A 24,821-nucleotide genomic window follows, 5' to 3' on the forward strand; every position below is an offset into this window, starting at 1 on the left:
ACACTCAGTGAGAGGAGACAGAAGGCAGTGAGTTACACTCAGTGAGGGGAGACAGAGAGCAGTGAGTGACACTCAGTGAGGGGAGACAGAGAGCAGTGAGTGACACTCAGTGAGGGGAGACAGAGGGCAGTGAGTGACACTCAGTGAGGGGAGACAGAGAGCAGTGAGTGACACTCAGTGAGGGGAGACAGAGGGCAGTGAGTTACACTCAGTGAGGGGAGACAGAGAGCAGTGAGTGACACTCAGTGAGGGGAGACAGAGGGCAGTGAGTGACACTCAGTGAGAGGAGACAGAGGGCAGTGAGTGACACTCAGTGAGGGGAGACAGAGGGCAGTGAGTGACACAGTGAGGGGAGACAGAGGGCAGTGAGTGACACTCAGTGAGGGGAGACAGAGAGCAGTGAGTTACACTCAGTGAGGGGAGACAGATGTCAGTGAGTTACACTCAGTGAGAGGAGACAGAAGGCAGTGAGTTACACTCAGTGAGGGGAGACAGAGAGCAGTGAGTGACACTCAGTGAGGGGAGACAGAGGGCAGTGAGTGACACTCAGTGAGAGGAGACAGAGAGCAGTGAGTGACACTCAGTGAGGGGAGACAGAGGGCAGTGAGTGACACTCAGTGAGGGGTGACAGAGAGCAGTGAGTTACACTCAGTGAGGGGAGACAGAGGGCAGTGAGTGACACTCAGTGAGGGGAGACAGAGAGCAGTGAGTTACACTCAGTGAGGGGAGACAGAGGGCAGTGGGTGACACTCAGTGAGGGGAGACAGAGGGCAGTGAGTGACACTCAGTGAGGGGAGACAGAGAGCAGTGAGTTACACTCAGTGAGGGGAGACAGAGGGCAGTGAGTGACACTCAGTGAGGGGAGACAGAGGGCAGTGAGTGACACTCAGTGAGGGGAGACAGAGAGCAGTGAGTGACACTCAGTGAGGGGAGACAGAGGGCAGTGAGTGACACTCAGTGAGAGGAGACAGAGGGCAGTGAGTGACACTCAGTGAGGGGAGACAGAGGGCAGTGAGTGACACAGTGAGGGGAGACAGAGGGCAGTGAGTGACACTCAGTGAGGGGAGACAGAGAGCAGTGAGTTACACTCAGTGAGGGGAGACAGATGTCAGTGAGTTACACTCAGTGAGAGGAGACAGAAGGCAGTGAGTTACACTCAGTGAGGGGAGACAGAGAGCAGTGAGTGACACTCAGTGAGGGGAGACAGAGGGCAGTGAGTGACACTCAGTGAGAGGAGACAGAGAGCAGTGAGTGACACTCAGTGAGGGGAGACAGAGGGCAGTGAGTGACACTCAGTGAGGGGTGACAGAGAGCAGTGAGTTACACTCAGTGAGGGGAGACAGAGGGCAGTGAGTGACACTCAGTGAGGGGAGACAGAGAGCAGTGAGTTACACTCAGTGAGGGGAGACAGAGGGCAGTGGGTGACACTCAGTGAGGGGAGACAGAGGGCAGTGAGTGACACTCAGTGAGGGGAGACAGAGAGCAGTGAGTTACACTCAGTGAGGGGAGACAGAGGGCAGTGAGTGACACTCAGTGAGGGGAGACAGAGGGCAGTGAGTGACACTCAGTGAGGGGAGACAGAGAGCAGTGAGTGACACTCAGTGAGGGGAGACAGAGGGCAGTGAGTGACATTCAGTGAGAGGAGACAGAGGGCAGTGAGTGACACTCAGTGAGGGGAGACAGAGGGCAGTGAGTGACACAGTGAGGGGAGACAGAGAGCAGTGAGTGACATTCAGTGAGGGGAGACAGAGGGCAGTGAGTGACACTCAGTGAGGGGAGACAGATGTCAGTGAGTTACACTCAGTGAGAGGAGACAGAAGGCAGTGAGTTACACTCAGTGAGGGGAGACAGAGAGCAGTGAGTGACACTCAGTGAGAGGAGACAGAAGGCAGTGAGTTACACTCAGTGAGGGGAGACAGAGAGCAGTGAGTGACACTCAGTGAGGGGAGACAGAGGGCAGTGAGTGACACTCAGTGAGAGGAGACAGAGAGCAGTGAGTGACACTCAGTGAGGGGAGACAGAGGGCAGTGAGTGACACTCAGTGAGGGGTGACAGAGAGCAGTGAGTTACACTCAGTGAGGGGAGACAGAGGGCAGTGAGTGACACTCAGTGAGGGGAGACAGAGAGCAGTGAGTGACACTCAGTGAGGGGAGACAGAGAGCAGTGAGTGACACTCAGTGAGGGGAGACAGAGGGCAGTGAGTGACACTCAGTGAGGGGAGACAGAGGGCAGTGAGTGACACTCAGTGAGAGGAGACAGAAGGCAGTGAGTGACACTCAGTGAGGGGAGACTGAGGGCAGTGAGTGACGTGAGGGGAGACAGAGAGCAGTGAGTGACGTGAGGGGAGACAGAGAGCAGTGAGTGACGTGAGGGGAGACAGAGAGCAGTGAGTGACGTGAGGGGAGACAGAGAGCAGTGAGTGACACTCAGTGAGGGGAGACAGAAGGCAGTGAGTGACACTCAGTGAGAGGAGACAGAAGGCAGTGAGTGACACTCAGTGAGAGGAGACAGAGGGCAGTGAGTGACACTCAGTGAGGGGAGACAGAGGGCAGTGAGTAACTCTCAGTGAGGGGAGACAGGGAGCAGTGAGTGACACTCAGTGAGGGACACAGAGGGCAGTGAGTGACACTCAGTGAGGGACACAGAGGGCAGTGAGTGACACTCAGTGAGGGGAGACAGAGGGCAGTGAGTGACACTCAGTGAGGGGAGACAGAGAGCAGTGAGTGACACTCAGTGAGGGGAGACAGAGGGCAGTGAGTGACACTCAGTGAGGGGAGACAGAGGGCAGTGAGTGACACTCAGTGAGGGGGAGACTGAGGGCAGTGAGTGACACTCAGTGAGGGGGAGACTGAGGGCAGTGAGTGACACTCAATGAGGGGGAGACTGAGGGCAGTGAGTGACACTCAGTGAGGGGAGACAGAGGGCAGTGAGTGACACTCAGTGAGGAGAGACAGAGAGCAGTGAGTGACACTCAGTGAGAGGAGACAGAAGGCAGTGAGTGACAGTCAGTGAGGGGTACACAGGGCAGTGAGTGAAACTCAGTGAGGGGAGACAGAGAGCAGTGAGTGACACTCAGTGAGAGGAGACAGAGGGCAGTGAGGGGAGACAGAGAGCAGTGAGTGACACTCAGTGAGGGACACAGAGGGCAGTGAGTGACACTCAGTGAGGGGAGACAGAGGGCAGTGAGTGACACTCAGTGAGGGGAGACAGAGCGCAGTGAGTGACACTCAGTGAGGGGGACACAGAGGGCAGTGAGTGATACTCAGTGAGGGGACACCGAGGGCAGTGAGTGACACTCAGTGAGGGGAGACAGAGCTCAGTGAGTGACACTCAGTGAGAGGGGGACACAGAGGGCAGTGAGTGACACTCAGTGAGGGGACACAGAGGGCAGTGAGTGACACTCAGTGAGGGGACACTCCGTGAGGGGAGACAGATGGCAGTGAGTGACACTCAGTGAGGGGAGACAGAGGGATGTGAGTGAATCTCAGTGAGGGGAGACAGAGGGCAGTGAGTGACACTCAGTGAGGGGAGACAGAGGGCAGTGAGTGACACTCAGTGATGGGAGACAGAGTGCAGTGAGTGACACTCAGTGAGGGGGAGACAGAGGGCAGTGAGTGATACTCAGTGAGGGGAGACAGAGGGCAGTGAGTGACACTCAGTGAGGGGAGACAGAGCGCAGTAAGTGACACTCAGTGAGAGGGGGACTGAGAGGGCAGTGAGTGACACTCAGTGAGGGGACACAGAGGACAGTGAGTGACACTTAGTGAGGGGACACTCCGTGAGGGGAGTCAGGGGGCAGTGAGTGACACTCAGTGAGGGGAGACAGAGGGATGTGAGTGAATCTCAGTGAGGGGAGACAGAGGGCAGTGAGTGACACTCAATGAGGGGACACAGAGGGCAGTGAGTGACACTCAGTGAGGGGGACACAGAGGGCAGTGAGTGACACTTATTGAGGGGAACCACAGGGCAGTGAGTGACACTCAATGAGGGATATAAAGGGCAGTGAGGGACACTCAGTGAGGGGAGACAGAGGGCAGTGAGTGACACTCAGTGAGGGGAGACAGAGCGCAGTGAGTGACACTCAGTGAGGGGGACACAGAGGGCAGTGAGTGATACTCAGTGAGGGGACACCGAGGGCAGTGAGTGACACTCAGTGAGGGGAGACAGACGGCAGTGAGTGACACTCAGTGAGGGGAGACAGAGCTCAGTAAGTGACACTCAGTGAGAGGGGGACACAGAGGGCAGTGAGTGACACTCAGTGAGAGGGGGACACAGAGGGCAGTGAGTGACACTCAGTGAGGGGACACTCCGTGAGGGGAGACAGAGGGCAGTGAGTGACACTCAGTGAGGGGAGACAGAGGGATGTGAGTGAATCTCAGTGAGGGGAGACAGAGGGCAGTGAGTGACACTCAATGAGGGGACACAGAGGGCAGTGAGTGACACTCAGTGAGGGGGACACAGAGGGCAGTGAGGGGACACAGAGAGCAGTGAGTGACACTTAATGAGGGGAGACACATGGCAGTGAGTGACAATGAGAGGAGACACATGGCAGTGAGTGACACTCAATGAGGGATATAAAGGGCAGTGAGGGACATAGAGGTCAATGAGGGACACTTAATGAGGAGAGACAGAGGGCAGTGAGGAACACTCAATGAGGAGAGACAGAGGGCAGTGAGTGACACTCAGTATGGAAGATATAGGGGGCTGAGTGAGACTCAGTGAGGGATATACAGGGGGCTGGATGACACTCTGAGGAACATACAGTGCAGTGAGTGACACTCAATGATGAGAGTTAGAGGGCAGTGAATGACACTCAGTGAGAGGCTATAAAGGAGGTTGAGTCACACACAATGATGAGTTTTTAGAACGCAGTGAGTGAAACTATAGAGGGGGCTGAGTGACACTCAGTGAGGAGAGACAGAGATTACTGAGTGTCGCTCAATGATGGGAAAGAGAGGGGAGACTGTAACATTCACTTAGGGAAAAAGAAGGGTCTGAGATCTGTCTGTCTATCTCATACTTTTTATTATTATTGCCATTTATATAGCGCCAACAGATTCCGTAGCGCTTAATATAGATATAATTTGTTTGCATATCTGCATGTAATGTGCAAGGAATTAAATACTACCAACTGTCATTTGTTATTGTTTACTAATGTATTTTTATTTTTGCAGAAAATGAAGGGAGTTCGAGGCTAATTGTAAGAGATGTGTTGAATTGTCCGAATTTGAGACCCCTGTAAAGATCGCTTACATTTGTAACGTAGTGAGTATTTTAGGATATGTGTTACATTTACTTGTTCATTTGGTAGGATTTTGTATCGTTAATTGCAGAACATAGTGCTAAAAAGAACAATATAGGGATTAGAGGAATTTCCATTTAAATATAAAAATTGCCAAATTATGGTAGAATATTTCTCTTAACTATTTTCACACGCACATGTTCGTTTGGCTTAAAATTGTTTTCACATTGTATTGGGACTTTGGTTTAATTGTACTAAAAAAAATGTCATTTCAGACCCTGAAAAAATAGGTGTCTTGTTTTTTTACACACAAATCTTTTGTTGTAGGTTATGTGATAGCAGACGCTATGCGTTTCCTTGCATTGTATTCTATAAAATAGTAATAATTAGTGCTCCTATTTGCAAAAAAAAAAAAAACTAATTATGTAAAACAAACAAAGGTGTAATTTTGTGGACATAAACAGTTAAACACTTCTTTCATTTCTACCAGAATGAAACTGAAAGTAATGCCAATCACACCCTCGTGTGAGTACAGAGAGACACTCCCTTAAAGGAACACTCCAAGTACCATAACTACTGCAGGGTGCTTCAGCTAATTGCTTTTAGCCAGTGAGACAAGTTTTGCACATTCCTTCGGAGGTAGTGGTGGCGTGAGGCAGCAAAAGCAATATATTGAAACAGGATAGCTGCTTATATCCTCCGTGGTCAAGATATAGGAGAATCACCTAAGAATGATTGCAATAGACAGAAATAATCAGAATTGATTACTTCACCCGAGGCAGAGTGATTGCTGGGCTTATGACTTTTCATTTTGATCACAGCATTCTTAACACAAAACATTAGTGTTTTACTTTACATTTAACCTATTGTGTCAGATGTCTGTGAAATTTGCTTATGGAGGTGTGTCTGAGGAAAAAAAAAGAACTATGCACTGCTTTTATCACAAAAAAATACTGATCTTTAGAAATTGTGAAAAATGCTTCCAAATGTGAGACTTACTTTACGTTTTTTTCTCCTAATGTTGATGCTATTTTGTTTTCATATCTGTAGATGGCACTATTACAAATCTGGATGGAGAGAATTGAACCTACTTTTCTTTTTTTTTTGTCATGCATAGGTTAATAACTATAGGCATCATTGTGCCACTTGAGCTATATTGAAACTTAGCATACCCCTTCCCCTCACAAATGCATTGTTATAAGAATTGCTTAATTTACAAGCCACAATACAAATGCCTGCCTAATAATTTTAACTGTGTATGGAAAAATCTTGCCAAATTAAATATTCCTGTCTCCTGTGCTCACAATTCAGTGAGCAGAGTTGTGTGCTCCTATGTAAGTAGTTTGTAATTTCTCCCTTTGTGTTTTTTGTTTGTTTGTTTTCAGGCGGCACATTTTGATGACATTGATGTTTTGTGGTTGAGAAGCTGAACGCAAAGATTGACAAAGCTGAGGTGGAGATGGTGGTCGTAGCACATTACTCACAATTGGACGCCTACGCCCAAACACAAAATCTACAGCTGCTTCACTTATTTGTATGTTAAGTGGATAATGGCAAGCATGTTGTTCCTATGAATATAATAATTTTAAGTTATTAGTTTTAAGGTTTGTATTTTAATGCAAGGCATTACAGAAACATATGTTTGTACACCTGCCTTACCAATACCTCTCTGTTATGGCAGTATTTGCTCGCTATTTTGCTAGTGCAAGATATATATTGAAAGAATTCTCAAACTCATCTCTTTTTCTCATATTTGGCCTAAAATTTGAAATTCACTATGACATTTCTGACATTTCTCACTTTGGTGAATACCCCAGAGGCAGAGTTGGTTGAGTCTCTTTAAACTGTGAGTCAATGAACAAAACTATTAAAGTGTAATTGTAGGATTACAAGAATTATCGTAAAAAAACCTTGTTTTGCTGACTCTCCAGGACTCTCCAGCTCTTTTTAGTGAGTGAAACCACAGCTAGAAGACAATCGTCATTAAGCAAATAAAAAAGCTGACTTTGGACTTTTGAGGCTCCCAACAGTTTCATTTACTGCCGGGAGATAAAATAGTGGTTTTAAAGGGTTAGTAGGACATTCATTCACACTCATTCAGTGGATACATTGTGAATGCATAGAGAGCAGGTGGAGGATCTCACTGCTTGTCCCAATGCAAATACCTTCTCTCCAGGTTCTAAAGTCTCTTCACACTGATATTGAAGGTGTATTATTTAACAATTTCCTGCACTTCCCATTCGTTTTCTGTCTCACTCTTATGAGGATGTTGTGGGAAAATTAAATTCTGTACATATCACGGGATCTGAGGTAAAGAGTCAAAGGATTTTAAATATTTAGTGCATGAACTGGACTGTTAACAGTGTGATGACCCAGCTTGCACCATTATAGAATATGAGATATATTTCCCATAATGCACAGGTAGTAGTCACTGGCGTGTACAGGCTGAGCGAGATTGTTATCGGTTACTGTAACCATTCTTACACTTTGATTCTCTTATTGACTTCCTAATAGATATAGCACAGTGCTGTCTGATCCTGTCTTAGGGAAAGGTATTGTCTGAGAGACTCAAGCAATCTGAATATGTTTTTGCATTTAGTTACATGTGTTGCAGAATCAGTTGTGGCAAATCACCCTATGGTGGAAGCAGCTATTAGATCACGTAATGTTAAAGATCTGTGAGAATTCTTTCTTTCTCTTCCCTGCCAGTGTCTTTGCTCTACGAAGCTTGAGAGGTGGATGTGAGATTAGAAAGGAAATGGCTGTGTTTGACACCCCATACCAGCGGCTGGAGCCTTCCTACACTGATTCACCTCTGGGGGAAGATGATCTGCTGGTACATGTGCCTGAGGGCAGGAAGTGTAAGTCTGTACATCATTATTTTGTATTGTACAATCTATTGGTCTTCTGCAAATAAAAGTGAATACATATATAAACATATAAAAATATACCAATGTGTCGAAATTGGAGTATATTAAAATATTATTCAAAATATGAAATCACTTTAAAATTTCATCCAAAAATCTTATATTATTGCATTTGCAAAGCTTATCCAAAAATAATAAATCATCAATTATGGTGGATAACTGATACAGGCCGAAATAGCGAACTGGAAAACAAATCTCCAGCTTTGCTATTTTACCCTAAAACTTGCAATTTTCTTTGATTTAGCAACCTCACAGAGTCAGTTGAAGGATTACACACTTTAATGGTCCTTCTTCTGCTGGGGTGCAGACATTGGAAAATAAGTGACAATTTCCTGTTCCCTCCTGACAGCCTTCCATACAATTGGTGAAAGATTGTGGTGGAATCTCAGTAAAAATAAATTTACTAGGACAAGATTGCCATGTGGCATATGTGTAAATGTTGTATCAGTTAGTTAGTTTCACGTAGCTAAGATACAATCAACACCGTATTGAGAAAATGCAGGAATGCAGAAACTGAAAACACTTCCCCCCTCCTCCATTGTTCTGGGTGAGCCATGTGGTCTAATAAGTAAGGGAAGTTAGGCTTTGTTCAGCTGATTGTGTAAAGAGTATATGGGGGTAGAGTTAACTATAGGAGGAGCTATATGTCTATATCATGCATTTACACAGTTAGTTCTGGGCTCAGATCTTGTTGTATTTTGGTGACATAAGTCCCTCTGAGCCCCGGTCGGTGAATCGAATAAAGAATCTCTTCCTTCCTGAAGAAACCTGTGTCCATCTCTCTGTGCTTGGCTTCCGTCAGTTTCTCCGGTATCATTTGGTGCATTGGGCCGGGAAGCTCATCGTTCAACGGTAGCTGAGAAGCAGAGGCGTGAGACGGTCTATCTTTGCCCACGTTCTCTACGGCTGCACCCCTGAACTTCTGCGTGGACCTCCCTTCGTCTCGGCGCCACTGGTCTTTTGTCCAGGAGATCATCGGCCTCTACGTAGTAAGTGCTGGGGTGTCCCCGTCGATGAGTGTGAACCCAGGTTCAGGAACGAGGAGGTAAGACAACTGCTGTTTTAGACGGCAGACCCACTAGGGGTATACCGATTGTGCGGTAGGCCCAAAAGGGGTTTAAATCTGTGTATGGAATCTGCCCCCTCTGTCGGAGGGAAGGAGCGAAGGCGCACCGCTCAATCGAACGCTCTTTAGTAAGACCGTTTGATTTGGTTAGTCAGGCGGGGTTCTGGTGTAAATAGCCCTAGCCGGACACCGGTGTCTTGTCTAGACTAGCGTTCTAGGGTGTATATTACGTTCGCTAGGTCGGAGGGACCGGGAGACTAAGCGGCGTCTGTGTAAATTCGGTTCGCTAGCTCTCAACCTATCTTGGCTAAGTGGGAAGGCGTGTAAATTTGGAACCCACTAGATTTTTGATAGTAATCGACTAAGAGGCGTCTGTGTAAATTCGGTCCTCTAGCTCGCTATATGTGGTGCTTGGGCAGTGTGGCTAACCAAAACGGATGTATATAGTTTTAGGTAGTCCATTCAAGGTACTGGCCAATAGTTTAGTTGGGATTGTAAATGTGCTAAAGATTGTTTAGTAAAGTGTATATCTTGTTAGATAGCGCGAGCTCAGCCGTCTAGCGAGAGTGTTAATAGTGTGTTGCTGTATCATAGTGCACGGTACCATAACCCTGTATATTTACTGACACTGTATATAAGTACTAATCCTTGTCGTCTAATGCATGTTTAACACCATAACCACTAATAATTGTATTGTGACCTTAAATTGTGCTTTGACTTATGCTAACCGTACTGTAACCGCTATTTGTAAAAGACGATGTTACTGGGGTGTGTTATAGACGGGTAATTCATATATAGAGAATTATAGCGTGGGTGACTGTATAGTTTCGCCAAAGGGCACAGTATTAGTTACTTAGTGACTGGTGTAACAGCTGTGTGTGTACGGGAATTCCCTGTATGTTTTGTTGTATGAGTTTGACCTAGTAACTGTGCCACATGGTGCTGTTGCCAGGGAAACAAATGTGACTGTTGTAGGTGTGTTTGTTGTGTTTCTTTGAATTAGACGCTCCATTGCTAAGTATGGCAGCGCCGATTTAAAGATTGTTGATCCCTTAGAATGTATGCTAAATAACTTTAAAAAGGGATATAATGTGTGTGATTTTGGGGACTACCTTATGTAGTAGAGAATGACCAGTTTTTGACTGTTAACACAGTTTGTGTTACTAGATGGTTATCAAAACTGGTCTGTCCATCCCCAATGGAATCTGACCCATCTGACCATCCCTCAACTAAATTCTTTAGCAAAAACTGGTGCAGCTGGTATGTCCCCCTGTGCTCTAATTGTCTCTGGCTCTCAGATGCCTGTCCCCTCCTTTTTCTGTGCCTACCTACCCCCCCAACTGGTTCTTTGTATTCAGTTTTATTATTAGCAGTCAAAATTGTGAGGAGAATTCTTAATAACAGTAACTGAATCCACTGAAATCAGATAATTCTCAGCAATTACAAAACACCATAACCACTGAAAATACCATAACCACTGATAATACCATAACCACTGAAAATACCATAACCACTGATAATACCATAACCACTGAAAACACCATAACCACTGAAAACACTGAAAATACCATAACCACTGAAAATACCATAACCACTGATAATACCATAACCACTGATAATACCATAACCACTGAAAACACCATAACTACTGAAAACACCATAACCACTGATAATACCATAACCACTGATAATACCATAACCACTGAAAACACCATAACCACTGATAATACCATAATCACTGAAAACACCATAACCACTGACATAACACTATAATTACTGAGCCTTGTGTGCCTTTAGTAACAGTAAATTAGTTTTGAAATACAACTGGATGAAATGGTCAATGGTATAGGACGCTGGAATACACTTTTACCATTTTTGGTTACTGGTCAGGCTCCTCCTAGCCCTGTCCGAAACATTTTGTTAACCAAGTTACTGACCAGTAAAATTAATTTATCCATTTCCACCTACCTCACCACTCCCCGACCGGAACCTATGACTAAACAACCCTATCTAAGTCCCACCCTAACCTGACAAATGACCGGTGCCCTCCAACTTTGACATTTACAAATGCCACTGTAGCTTACCCCTGGTCCACCACACATTGATATTAATGGTCAATTACAGTTGGCAGACCCTGTATTTGTTTATGTCCCGTTCACCATGACTGATCTGTTTAATTGGAAGACCCATAATTCCTTTACGAAAGCAGACGAGTAACCTAATGCTTTCTATGAGAGATTGCTGGAGTCATATAGATTATATACTCCTTTTAATCCAGAGGCCCCTGAGAACTCTCGAATGAACAACTCAGCATTTGTCAGCCAAACCCAAGGTGATATCAAAAGAAAATTGCTAAAGTTAAAGGGATTTGTAGGAATGTCCATATCACAGTTCAGGTGTATATGAACAGGGAGATTGAAACAAAGCAGGAGGAAGAACGTAAAATGAGGATGAAGGCAGATATGCTAGTTGTAGCTATCATAAGTGTAGAGAGACAGGGAAGGGAGGTGAATAGAGGAGTTGAGAATAGCCTGAGTAAGGGAGGAAGTAGGAATCACTGTGCGTATTGTAGAGAGGAAGGATATTGGAAAAGTGACTGCCCACAGAGGGAATATAAAGCAAGTTATAGATAAGACAAGAGAGAAGGTTACGAGATGGTTACAGAGGTGGCTATAGAGAAAGTCTTGGAGGTAATGACAGTAGTAACAGAGGAGGTGTTCAGGGAAGTAGATACTATTCCCCTACCCAGAGATTAAGGGATAGAGAAGATAGAGATTTTGTCGGTCTGGCTGACACTGTCATGGAAGACTATTGATACCGACTGGGCTCCATCCCCCTTTAGCCGAGTGCAGCCTATGGTCGATGTATCAATAGAGGGAAAGAGGAGCTTTTTCATGATTGACACTGGTGCTGAGTACTCTGTGGTAACTAACCTAGTTGCTCCTCTTTCAGGAAGACTATAATTATGATAGGAGCTACTGGGAAAAGCGCTGCTAGACCAATTCTCAGGAGTCATACTTGTATTCTAGGAGGCCATTTGGTTAAGCACCAGTTCCTATATATGCTGGAGTGTCCAGTTCAGCTTCTAGGACGAGATCTATTATTAAAGCTTCAAGCCCAGATAACTTTTAAACCCAACGGATCAACGTCTCTGAAGTTTAATAGATCACCAGGCATAATATCAGTATCGGTGCAAAGGGAAGAAGAATGGCACTTCTACTCCATAATAACAAATACAGACCCTAAGAGTGATGAATCCTTATTTGACATTTCAAGAATATGGACAGAGAATAATCCTCCAGGACTTGCTCGCAATATTCCACCAATACACATTGAATCAAAGCTTGGAGCATATCCTGTTAGCCTTAGTTAGTACCATATATTATAGAGGGCTAAGGAAAATATACAAACCTATGTGGATAAGTGTGCAAAGTATGACATCCTAAAATTCTGTACCTCCCCTTGGAACACTCCATTATTACCTGTTCAGAAGCCGGGATCAGATGAGTATCATCCTGTACAAGATCTAAACGCAGTTAATAATGCAGTAGTCAATATACACCCAGTGGTACCCATCCCCTATAATCTGCTTGCTTTAATACCAGGTGGGGCAACCTACTATACCTTCCTAGACCTCAAAGATGCTTTCTTTTGTTTCTGGGGTACTGCTGAAAAATTATGTATGGGCATCCACCTTCCATACTTGGTAACTTAACGGGGGATTTGAGTCAGTTGGGAGAAGGAATTACCCGGCAGCAGGTTGTAGAGTTGGGTAAAACTATGGAGGAGGTACAGAAATGGGTACAAGATAGATTACCTGTGAATATTTATCCACCTGTTCATTCTTGCCATCTAGGGGATCAAGTGTGGATAAAAAAATGGAACACTGTTCCATTAGGTTCCAAGTGGAGAGGTCCCTATGTTGTTCTTTTATCTACCCCAACAGTTGTAAAGGTTGTAGAAGTGACTCCGTGGATTCATCACTCTAGGGTAAAAAAAAAAACAGCGGCAGATTCCTGACAAGCTACCATAGATCCAGAGAATCCTTGCAAGATCCAGTTGAAGCGTGTGACCGAGTTGGATTAAAAGTGTTTTTTTTTGCGAAGATAATATTGTTAAAAGGGAACATCAACAAAGATCTACAAGTGAGTGTTTTTGGAGTGTTTTTGACGGCCATAATAATGCCTGTCCGCTCACCAACGTGTTATTAAAAGCCAGGAAAGTCTCGAAGGGACCCCTGTGAAGACGAGCAGAACTCCATTCCCTGCAGCCCTTACATCCTGGAAGCTGAGGTGCCATCGCACGGACGAAGACTGAGGATGAAGACGTCGAAAGAAGTGTTTTTGATAATATGTATTTTTGTGTCTTTTTATATTCAGGAAGGTAGAGGTACCGACACTCCTAGCTGTGAGGTATGCATTAAGACTACAAGAACAGGTAACCATATTTCCCAGACCCTAATTTGGCATTCACAATATGAATGTAACGGAGATGTATCAAGATGTAGATACTTAAATATAGAATATAGTGTGTGCCATTTAGGAGTAGGAGAACCTAAGTGCTTCAGTCCAGAGTATCAACCCCGTACAATTTGGTTGACCCTCGGGAATGGAGATCCTCAGGGGACCCTAATAAATAAAACTGAGTTAGAAACCGTACATTCTTCGGGTGTTCTGCTATTTGATGCATGTAAAGCAATATCAAGTGGTAGAAAGCCGTGGAATGTATGTGGGGATCTTAAGTGGGAGAGAACATATGGGTCTAATGATAAATATATTTGTCCCAGTAGTAAAAATAAGTATGAGTCCGAGATGCCCAAATAGAGAATATAATTTTTGCCCATATTGGTCTTGTGTGGGGTGGGCAACTTGGGGACAGACAGCAGACAAGGACATGATTGTGACTAAGTTGCCTACCAGTCCATACTGTAAGTCTATGGAATGCAATCCAATCCATATACTTATAAATAACCCCGACAAGTTCTTAGATAAATATGGTAATTTATTTGGGTTTCAAATATATGGGACGGGTTTAGATCCTGGGACAGTATTGTTTATAGGGATAGAGACTGATACGGTAACCTCCCAAACTCATCAAGTATACCATTCCTTTTATGAAAAGATGAGTATAGATAATAAGATCCCCCATAATGCTAAAAACCTGTTCATAGATTTAGCCGAAAGTATTGCCGGTAGTCTTAATGTTACCAACTGCTATGTGTGTGGAGGTACTAACATGGGAGACCAATGGCCTTGGGAAGCAAAGGAGGTAATGTCCGGTTCTGAGGCAGTTGACCAATTAATATCTACACAAGCCGATTATCATATGAGTGTTAGAGGTAAATCTGAGTGGAGATTAAAGACCTCCATCATAGGTTATGTTTGCATAGCGAGGAAAGGAATGATGTATAATACTTCTGTAGGAGAATTAACTTGTCTAGGGCAAAAAGCTTATGATGATGATACGAAGAATACAACTTGGTGGTCGGCTTCAAATGTCTCAGAACCATCTAACCCGTTTGCTAGATACGCCAATTTAAAGGATGTGTGGTTTGACCTATCCATCACATCTACCTGGAGAGCCCCAGCAAATTTGTACTGGATCTGTGGTAAGAAAGTATATTCGGAGTTACCACAGGACTGGGAAGGGGCATGTGTATTAGGTATGCTCAAACCATCCTTCTTCTTGTTGCCAATTGAAACAGCAGAGACCTTGAGAGTTAAAGTTTATGATGTGAATCATAAAAAGAAGCTAGCATCCTTGAATGTAGGTAGCTGGGAAGATAATGAGTGGCACTGGCTACCTTAGCGCGCTTCATTGCCAATAGGAGGGATGTAATATGTGAGGGAACTGGTTAACAGCCAAACTGTATGCCCATGAAGTGTTATTGTATTCTAATACAGGGATTCAAGCCTCATTCTACCATTAGGCAATTATGGATTGCTCTGTAAAGCACATAGCCTTATTACCAGGTAAACCAGTTGGGCTGTTGATAAAGTCCTCCATTCACTTCCAGTGCAAATAGAAGGAGGTGTATGTGGAAAGTTCAATCTCAGCAACTGTTGTCTGCACATAGATGATGAAGGGCAGGCAGTGGCTGATCTCACAAGCCACATGGCTAAACTGACGCATGTACCGACTTAAGCCTGGAACGGGTACAATTCTAGTAGTTGGTTTGGAAGTAGGTACGAGCAGCTTGGAGGGATCAAGACATTGGTAGGAGGAGTCATGTTGATTATAGTGTGTCTCTTTCTACCATGTTTGGTTCCATTGGTAATTAGGTCCATACAGAGTGTCATAGAGAGCACGACAGAAAGGAAACCAGCTGCGCATGTAATGGCTGTTTGCAAGTATGAACCCTTAGCCCAGAGAGAATATATTCAGAATGAGGAGTGCTGAAGGAATTTGTAAGGATGCTAAGATGCTTACGAGGTCTGTTCTGATTCATGGCAACCTGAGGTGTAAGCAAACTATGGTTAAGTGATGCATCTGGAATTGTGAAATATCAGAAGCATCAAAGGGGGGAATGTGGTGGAATCTCAGTAAAAATAAATTTACTAGGACAAGATTGCCATGTGGCATATGTGTAAATGTTGTATCAGTTAGTTAGTTTCACGTAGCTAAGATACAATCAACACCGTATTGAGAAAATGCAGGAATGCAGAAACTGAAAACACTTCCCCCCTCCTCCATTGTTCTGGGTGAGCCATGTGGTCTAATAAGTAAGGGAAGTTAGGCTTTGTTCAGCTGATTGTGTAAAGAGTATATGGGGGTAGAGTTAACTATAGGAGGAGCTATATGTCTATATCATGCATTTACACAGTTAGTTCTGGGCTCAGATCTTGTTGTATTTTGGTGACATAAGTCCCTCTGAGCCCCGGTCGGTGAATCGAATAAAGAATCTCTTCCTTCCTGAAGAAACCTGTGTCCATCTCTCTGTGCTTGGCTTCCGTCAGTTTCTCCGGTATCAAGATGTCTTTCTTTGTCACACTCAGACCCTCTGCTTGAGGATTACTTAGGCCAATAATGGCACCGACTGTACGGTTTGAACATGTGATCTGCTTGTTGAAATGACTGACAGGTTGTTTAATATATTTTAAGACGTGCTATGATCACGATGATGAAATTATATTCACATCGTTTGTTTAGGACAATAATTTTTGCCAAGGAGCAGCTGCCTATATTGTGTTAGCAATTTGTTTTGTATGTATTTTCTCTATGAAAGGTTTATCCCTGATTTAAAGTGATAAGAATGACTGTCAGTGCCTTAAAGATATAACAAAAAGAGACGAGCCTCTTCCATTTAATTAGATTTAGGACCAACTGGGGCAAGTATACATTTTCAGTGTCTGCTTTCCATTAAGCCAGGTGGAAGCACTAACCAGGTATTTAATTCAATCATCTGTGAAATTGTCTTCAGTCAGTTTACCTTCTTTCAGAATTCTCACCTAATGGTGAATAATTAGGTTCACGTCACCACCTAGATCTGCACTATATTTCTGCGGCAAATAACTTTCTCTGAAATAGTTTTCTGGTTTCTCAACGCTTCCCAGAACATATGAAGTTGAGGAAGTTTATGTTTCATTCTGATTTTACTTTGCATAGTTTTCAGTATATAAGGAATAAGTAGGATACGAGAATACAAGCTGGTTGTGGATGCACTGAATGTCCTCCCAGCAGAGGTGGGAAGTGAGTAGGAATACCTAGTATAGTCATGCTGTCCCGAGCAGGAAAAATTATTTGTAGGATGATAAAATATAGAATGAAGGTTATGGTTGTCAGATTGGGAATCGTTTACACTAAATGCACCACCTGGAATTTACATTATCAATGCCTGTTTTTATGTTTTTTCTCACCAGCCCCGTGGCATCATATCGAGAACCTGGATCTCTTCTTCTCTCGGGTATCCTTTGAACAGAGGGAAACTAATAATATTTGATGGTGAAAAAATACATAAGTTTTGCAGAGTTATTTACCTTATTGATGAAGAATAAAAGTATGGTACTAAAACTGTCGGATGATGCCCTATTTATGAGAATTAATTCCATGGCATTGTTATGGTCTGATATAATAGATCCTATTTAACATTGCTAAAATCATGGATATCTTTTTTTTTTTTATATTTGCATGTCACCAAATGGCTGATTTATGTAGAACCATTTGCTTTTTCTTCATCTGGTTATTATTTTCTTAACTCAGAAATATCAGGTGTACAATCTACATCAGAAGAATGGCTTTACCTGCATGCTGATTGGGGAACTTTTCGAGTTACTGTAAGTTTGTTTATTTGTGTTGGGATACCTTTCCCATACATAGAGTACACTGCATGATTAGCAAGTGTTCCTTCTAATGACAAAACAGCATCTTTATTTGATCCTGGCTAAATTAACTCAAATGAGATAGCGAGTAATGGTGGTAAAATCCTGAATTCAAAAGGTATTTTATTTACAGTTTGTTAAAATGATGAGAACCATGTATACGAGGGATTGAGGTTTGGATACATACCTCTGCTGCACATTTATGTGGTAATGTGAGAGAAGGAGTAAGTCCTCCCAGGGGAAGTTAATTTAATTCAGAATTGCAAAAGTCAGGCTAAAATAGCCAACCTGTTACTATATCAAGTGTTACATTTACAAATGAACTTTGTTACACCCCATGACAATGAATCAGAAAACCAGTCCTGTTATTTCCTGGTTTGGTTAGTTCAGTGGAGCTGAACTCAAGAGGCAGCAATTGTCCAGAGCACCTGCCTTGCAAAGACTTCTCATTGAGCTGCATTGGAATGTCTGTGATTGGACAGCTACAGAAAGTCTGGGAAGTCTTGGAAGGATGGAAAGTTGAATTGTCCTTTTCAGGGCTCAAATCTATGACTCTGAGAGCACCTAGAGCCATAACCACTGGGTTATCTCACCCACTTTTCTATTGTTACTTACGCACACTTTCCTACCCCTGCTCTTACACATTGTTCTACTGTCTTTTTGCAGGCAGTTCATCTTTGTGGTCAGTTTCACCACATTTCTAGTAAGTTGTGTGGATTATGATATCCTTTTCGCCAACAAGATGGTCAACCACAGTCATACTGACAATGTCAAAGTTACTTTGCCCGATGCCTTTCTTCCGCCCACTGTTTGCCAAGCCAGGTAAAGATACGTTTTCTAGAGTTATTGCAAGAAAATTAGCCACCTATCTAATTCATTCACATGTTTTGCTTTTCAGAATTAATTGGGGGGCTTAGATGTGGGGTATAGTGTGGTTTTCACATACAGTTAACGTGAGTGAATAATCAGTCATTGATCGTGTATCTTCCTTCTCCATCACAGAATACAAGAAAATGGTTTCCTTATGAGTCTCCTGGTCATTGCTAGTGTTTTTTGGATTCACAGACTGGTAAAATTTATTTACAATATCTGCTGTAACTGGGAGATTCACAACTTCTACATACAAGCTCTGCGCATTCCCATGGTAAGTAAGCAGTATTCATGAGAACCCTACACCATCAATGATTTATCCAGATTTGTGTTATAATGCTTAAAACCAAATCATGGTGAACAATATAGAGCCATAATTACTAGTTTTTTTTCCCCAGTCACTATAATAGCCGTCTAATGTTCTCTTATCTAGACTTATTAGGGTTATAGAAAATGATGTCACGAAAATTCCACTGTGGTCTCCAGGTAATTCTTTTTTAAAGGTCTGCAAGACATGGACTTGTATTTATTTAGACCCACTCTAAAAGTACGTTAGATTGTGTTAGGCTGTTTACGAAAATATATGTTCCTAGAGAAATGACTATAAAGCACACAAAAACTAGCAAACAAGAAAACATTACAGACCATGTAACCTTGTATCTGGCTTTTTGTTTTTTGTTTGTTTTACACAAACCTTTTATTGTGTTTAGGTTTCAGGTGTTGCTTCCCACCTATTCATGTTTTTCATTGAACTTTTTATTTTTTATTTTTTAAATTTCACGACGGTCAGGATCCACTTCAGGCATCATGTCACTGCATTGCCCTATTACTATTATTAATATTTATAAAGCGCCAACATATTCTGCAGAGCTGTACAATGGGTGGACTATCAGACAAGTATTTGTATTTGTAGACGAGTTGTACACACAGGAACAGAGGGGGTTGAGGGCCCTGCTCAATGAGCTTACATGCAAGAGGGAGTGGGTGGCACAAAAGGTAAGGGTAGGGTATAAAAGTAGGTTGCTAGAATAGATTTCAACGAGGACCCCCTTTTAAGTTTCTGTTTTCACTTTTAAACTCAGGGTTTGAGCAAAGTATGGGTGAAAATGCGTAAACCAATAAATTCTACCCACAGACATCCTGTTTGAATGTTACTCAATCTGTTCAATATTTAAAATAGGAAATGGATGAATATGTACACAGCTGTATTTATGCATATTGCAAATTTGTAAAGAGTTTTTCCAGGTTAGGTTTGCTCCTCACACAGCGAAATTACTGGTCTAAATACATGTAAATCATGAAACTTCTTTAACCATCCTGAGTAGCTAGTTCATTAGTTAAATCAATAACTGTGTTGATTTCTCTGTTTTTCACTTCTCCTTCTGGTCTCCCAGAATATTTTTGTTTTCTGTGTATATCAAATGCTAATGCTCAATTTTCTTTCTCTCCACTGTTTTACAGTGTGAACTTCCTTATTACACCTGGGAAGAGGTTCAGAGTCGCATTGTGCAAATCCAGAAAGAACATCAGATTTGTATCCACAAGAAGGAGTTGTCCGAGCTGGATGTGTCTCACAGAATCCTGCGTTTCAAGAATTATATGGTGGCCATGATTAATAAGAACCTGCTCCCACTACAGCATCGCGCACCTCTGCTGGGAGATACAGTCTTCTACACCCGTGGACTGAAGTACAACTTCCAGCTTATCTTTTTCTGGGGGCCTGGCTGTCTCTTTCAGAATGAGTGGAGCCTTAAACCCGAATATAAGCGAGCAGGAGCACGTCTTGAACTGGCAGAAAAGCTTTCCCAACGTATCTTGTGGATTGGACTTGCAAACTTAGTTCTCTGCCCCCTGGTACTTGTCTGGCAGATACTTTACGCTTTCTTCTGCTACACAGAAGTGCTGCGGCGGGAACCTGGCAGTTTAGGGGCACGTTGCTGGTCTTTGTATGGTCGCTGCTACCTCCGACATTTCAATGAGCTGGATCATCAGTTACAAGCAAGGTTGAGCCGAGCGTACAAGCCAGCCAGCAAGTACATGAACTGCTTCTTATCCCCCCTTTTGGCTGTGGCTGCCAAACACTTGGGTTTCCTGGCAGGCTCCATATTGGCAGTGCTGATAGCACTCACTGTCTATGATGAAGACGTCCTTGCTGTGGAACACGTGCTGAGTGCTGTTACTCTACTTGGTGTTGTCGTAACTGTCTGCAGGTCAGGTTACAGTGCATGAGGAAGCAGAAAAGGGATGCTTTGCACAAATAAACATCCTGAATATTATAAATACAAATTTTCAGGGTGTGTGGGGCAAATAATATATTACAGCTATTATATAAATGGCATAGAAGGATGAGGATTTAATCAACCAACAGTTAAAGTACCATATGTTTGCCTGTCTGTGGCAATATGTCCCTAATGTTCTCTGCTTCTTGTTGGATTGTACAGGAGATGATAATGTTTAATTATTTTTGCAGGTCTTTCATTCCAGACCAGCATCTGGTGTTTTGTCCAGAGCAGCTTCTGCGGGTGATTCTAGCTCATATCCATTACATGCCTGACCACTGGCAGCGCAGTGCACACCGCTCAGAGACCCGTGGAGAATTTGCTCAGCTTTTCCAATACAAGGCAGTGAGTCACATGACCAAGACCTAATGACCAACGGCTGTAGACTTATTTTTCTAGAAATTAAAATCACATGTGCTTCTGGTTAGTTGTATTAAGGGATTTCAGTTATCCAAATAATCGAAAAGAAAAATCACAGATAACAAACAACTGCATTTTCAGAAATTATTCCCCAAAAATACAGAAAGCATTGTACAAATTGCACAAATGCATATTTTTTTTTTTTAAGTTTTATTGAAATTTCATATAATGTAGACAATCTTTGCTTCTCTCCTCCCACTCCCTTATATATGATTCATAAAGTAAATTTCAGTTTTGCATTCGATAAGTATGTAAGTTGTATAGTTATTTCATTATTCACATGATGTACAGTTCTCTTACCATTATCCACACACTTTCCTGTTTAGGTGAATAATCTGCCTTTAGAAACATTTGTAGGAAGTTGAGGTCCTAATTACTTTCATTTCAATTAACTGTTGTAGCCATCTAAATTTGTTTTAATCCCTTTTGGTTTTAATGTAATATTTTCCCTGTAGGTATTTATACTAGAAGAGTTGCTCAGCCCTCTCTTGACACCTTTGGTGCTAATTTTTCGGCTTCGCCCCAAGGCGCTAGAGATCATCGATTTTTTCCGAAACTTCACAGTGGAGGTGGTGGGAGTCGGAGACACCTGTTCATTTGCACAGATGGACGTCCGTCAGCACGGTAATCCTACGGTAAGCCAACGTGCCATGAAAACAGTTTGGGTATCGAAAAGTTATAAATTACAGTAGTGAATCAAATTGTGATTTGCTTTCCAGCTCAGGCGTAGTTAGCCCTGAACCAAACAGTTCTCCAGTACTCACATTGCTACTACCACTAAGTCACAAGTTCTCTGAATGAACTAATAGTGGCATGCAAAATATATATTTTTAATAATAAGATTAACCTCTCTGCCACGGAACTCATTGCTGTAGGTCTCACAGCTATGTCTCCAACCCTGTTCAGGTTTATATATCTCATTGATCTAGATATAATTATTTAAAAAGATCAAAAATGAGCAGTCAATCGGGGTGAGAGGGTTAAGTGCATGCAGGCATATTATGTGTTCTAAGCACAAGCTGGATAATGCAGCTTTGGTGGGCTGAATGAGGAGCAATAGGTACATGTTACTGAAGATTTTCACATAACAACTACCCCTAGCCCCTAACCTTTAAATTAAATATATCTTAAAACAATTACACTGTTCAAAACCGACAAAAGCACAATGGTAAAATGACAAAGTACCTGCTTCAAGTGGTGGAACTAAAATGTAATTATAAAGAGATGGGGTAGGGCTGCACCAGCAAAAGGAGCAACAATGCTTGATGGGATATAGATGAGTAGTTGTTTCAGTAGGGGTGCGTCCTAGTGTCTCAGGGTATTCGCATATATGAAAGACAAAGAAACAGGGGCATCCAGTAGTGAGGTACGTCTAAAATCCAATAGGTAAAATAGTAGAAGGTAGAAAACTCACATTTAAAAGAGCTATGGCCAGCTCTGGTGTTTAGGGCGTACAACAATACAATCCCCGCTGCTGAGATGTGTAAAGGAAATGCGTCTATCAGCGCCGTCTGCTCATCCGAAGCTCCAGGAGAAATAAAAAGAGGCGACTATAGTGCTCTCAATTGGATAAAAGTAAGTAAAAGTAACTAGAATAATACTTACAGGTATAGATCCCCACCTGGGATTTCTTTAAGTGCAGGAACAATAATAAAAAGCCAGGAAAGTAAAAATAGTAGAAGTGCATAAAAATACAATAAAAAGAGAATTGGCACAATAAACTTACCAAAAACCTTTAATTGAACTAAAATACACAATTTAAAATAACCATTTACGCCTTTCACCAAAAATACTTTTTCAAAAAGGCGTACAACTGGTATTATATCGTATGCCCTTCACAGCAGAGCTGGCCATAGCTCTTTTAAATGTGAGTTTTCTACCTTCTACTATTTTACCCATTGGATTTTAGATGTACTGCACTACTGGTTGACCCTGTTTCTTTGTCTTTCATATATGCGAATACCCTGAGACAGTAAGACGCACCCCTACTGAAACAACTACTCATCTATATCCCATCAAGCATTGTTGCTCTAGTGAGACTCTTTTGGACTATTTTAAGTTATTTTACCCTTCCGCTGATGCAGCCCTACCCCATCTCTTTTTATTGTCTCATCTATTGAAGGATTTGAAGGGTCTCCTTCGTTTGGGTTGCTGCCTATCTACATATTGTTTGTTAATTAGCACTGATTTCCTTTTGTTTTCTGAATAAAATGTAATTAATTATGTTCACCATTAGTATTTGTCAGGATTGGTAGGTAGTCACAACAAGCACATTTTGGTTAGATAGGATAAACAGAGGAAGTTGCCTATTACTAGTCCTTAGAAGTGGCCAAAAGTGAGACTAGCCAAAGACACGCCAAGGTCAAGGGACAACAAGACAATAAGACTAGCCAAGTTTGGGATAGGCGAAATCAGAAAGGTCAGAGAACAAGCCAAAGTTCATAACCAATAATATTGTGGCATTATTATATAACACACTCGCAGGCTTCTAAAGACCATTACAGAGCACAGGTCATTGTGGATTGAGTATATAATAGACATTAGATGCTGGTATCGCATTGAGTAATGGACTGACACAGAGATGGAACAGGTACCCTGACACTATTGTTTTGTAATGAACAGTGATTCACTATGTGTATACCTTTTGCAGTGGATGTCTGCAGGCAAGACTGAGGCATCCGTATACCAGCAGGCAGAAGATGGAAAGACTGAGCTTTCCCTCATGCATTTCGCAATCACAAACCCGCGATGGCAGCCCCCCCGTGAGTGCTCCACTTTCCTGAGTCATCTAAGGGAACAAGTGCTAAGAGACAGCACAGTAGCAACTCCCAAAAATCCCACCGGACCTGCACATCCCCTGCATTACTCTCATTTATCGACTCAAATTGACTCTGAGGTATGAACGTTCCCCCTATGTCTGTTCTCACAAATCTCACAGTGGTAAAGCTTAAGAAGGTCAAATAAATAAATAGTTGAATAATTTCATGTATATACACTTTTGCAAGTGATATGACTAGCACAATACATTGATAAAATGTCTGCTGTTGCACTTTGACTCCACTTAACTAGGTTCCCTGCAGGGTTACATCTGACTCCAAAGCATTTAACAAGGGTTGCATACATAGAAAATAGTCACATTTCCAAAGTTTCCATCTCTGAACAATCACCATAAAGAAAAAAGAATCTCCATAATGTTTAACACTTATTCCTTATTAGAACTCTGAAGACTTAACACTCACACTTAAAGGGACGCTATAGTCACCAGAACAACTACAGCTTAATGCATTTGTTCTATTGAGTATAGTCAGTCCCTGCAGAGAAAAGGCAGTGTTTACATTACAGCCTAGGGATTCATCTAGTGGTCACTCCTCAGATGGCTGCTAGATGTGCTTCCTGGGGCAGTGCTGCACAGTGTGCAGCATCGGCATTCAATGTCTCCACCCTCTGCATGCAGACACTGAACTTTTCTTTGAGATGCATTGAATAAATGCATCTCTATGAGGAGATGCTGATTGGCCAGGGCAGCATTTGACTATGTCCAAACCTCCTTGACGATCTCCGCCAATCCAATGCTATCCCTGTAAGTGCGAAAGCATTGAATTGGCTATCCTCCTTTCTGATGTTAACCAAAGAGGTGGATCAGGGACGGGGCCAGCGCCTGCAGCCCCATGGAGACCTGGAAATAAGGTAAGTTTGAAC

General features: G+C 42.9%; 1 protein-coding gene across 2 annotated transcripts in view; it reads left to right on the forward strand.

The window, feature by feature from the left end:
- Positions 1 to 24,821, forward strand: part of ATG9A (autophagy related 9A) — a 33,897-nt gene that overhangs the window by 532 nt on the left and 8,544 nt on the right. For both annotated transcript variants that reach the window (XM_063429330.1, XM_063429329.1), the window contains 11 exons: positions 5,175 to 5,265; positions 6,628 to 6,776; positions 7,952 to 8,103; positions 17,095 to 17,138; positions 17,444 to 17,508; positions 18,220 to 18,375; positions 18,556 to 18,697; positions 19,885 to 20,633; positions 20,894 to 21,047; positions 21,578 to 21,757; positions 23,773 to 24,018. In XM_063429330.1, the coding sequence (XP_063285400.1) occupies positions 8,001 to 8,103; positions 17,095 to 17,138; positions 17,444 to 17,508; positions 18,220 to 18,375; positions 18,556 to 18,697; positions 19,885 to 20,633; positions 20,894 to 21,047; positions 21,578 to 21,757; positions 23,773 to 24,018 (1,839 nt within the window). In that variant the 5' untranslated portion in view covers positions 5,175 to 5,265; positions 6,628 to 6,776; positions 7,952 to 8,000. Of the gene's footprint in view, positions 1 to 5,174; positions 5,266 to 6,627; positions 6,777 to 7,951; positions 8,104 to 17,094; positions 17,139 to 17,443; positions 17,509 to 18,219; positions 18,376 to 18,555; positions 18,698 to 19,884; positions 20,634 to 20,893; positions 21,048 to 21,577; positions 21,758 to 23,772; positions 24,019 to 24,821 lie in introns of those variants that run through there.

The sequence above is a fragment of the Pelobates fuscus genome, chromosome 8 (genome assembly GCF_036172605.1).
Source record: "Pelobates fuscus isolate aPelFus1 chromosome 8, aPelFus1.pri, whole genome shotgun sequence".
In the NCBI taxonomy this organism is placed as follows: domain Eukaryota; kingdom Metazoa; phylum Chordata; class Amphibia; order Anura; family Pelobatidae; genus Pelobates; species Pelobates fuscus.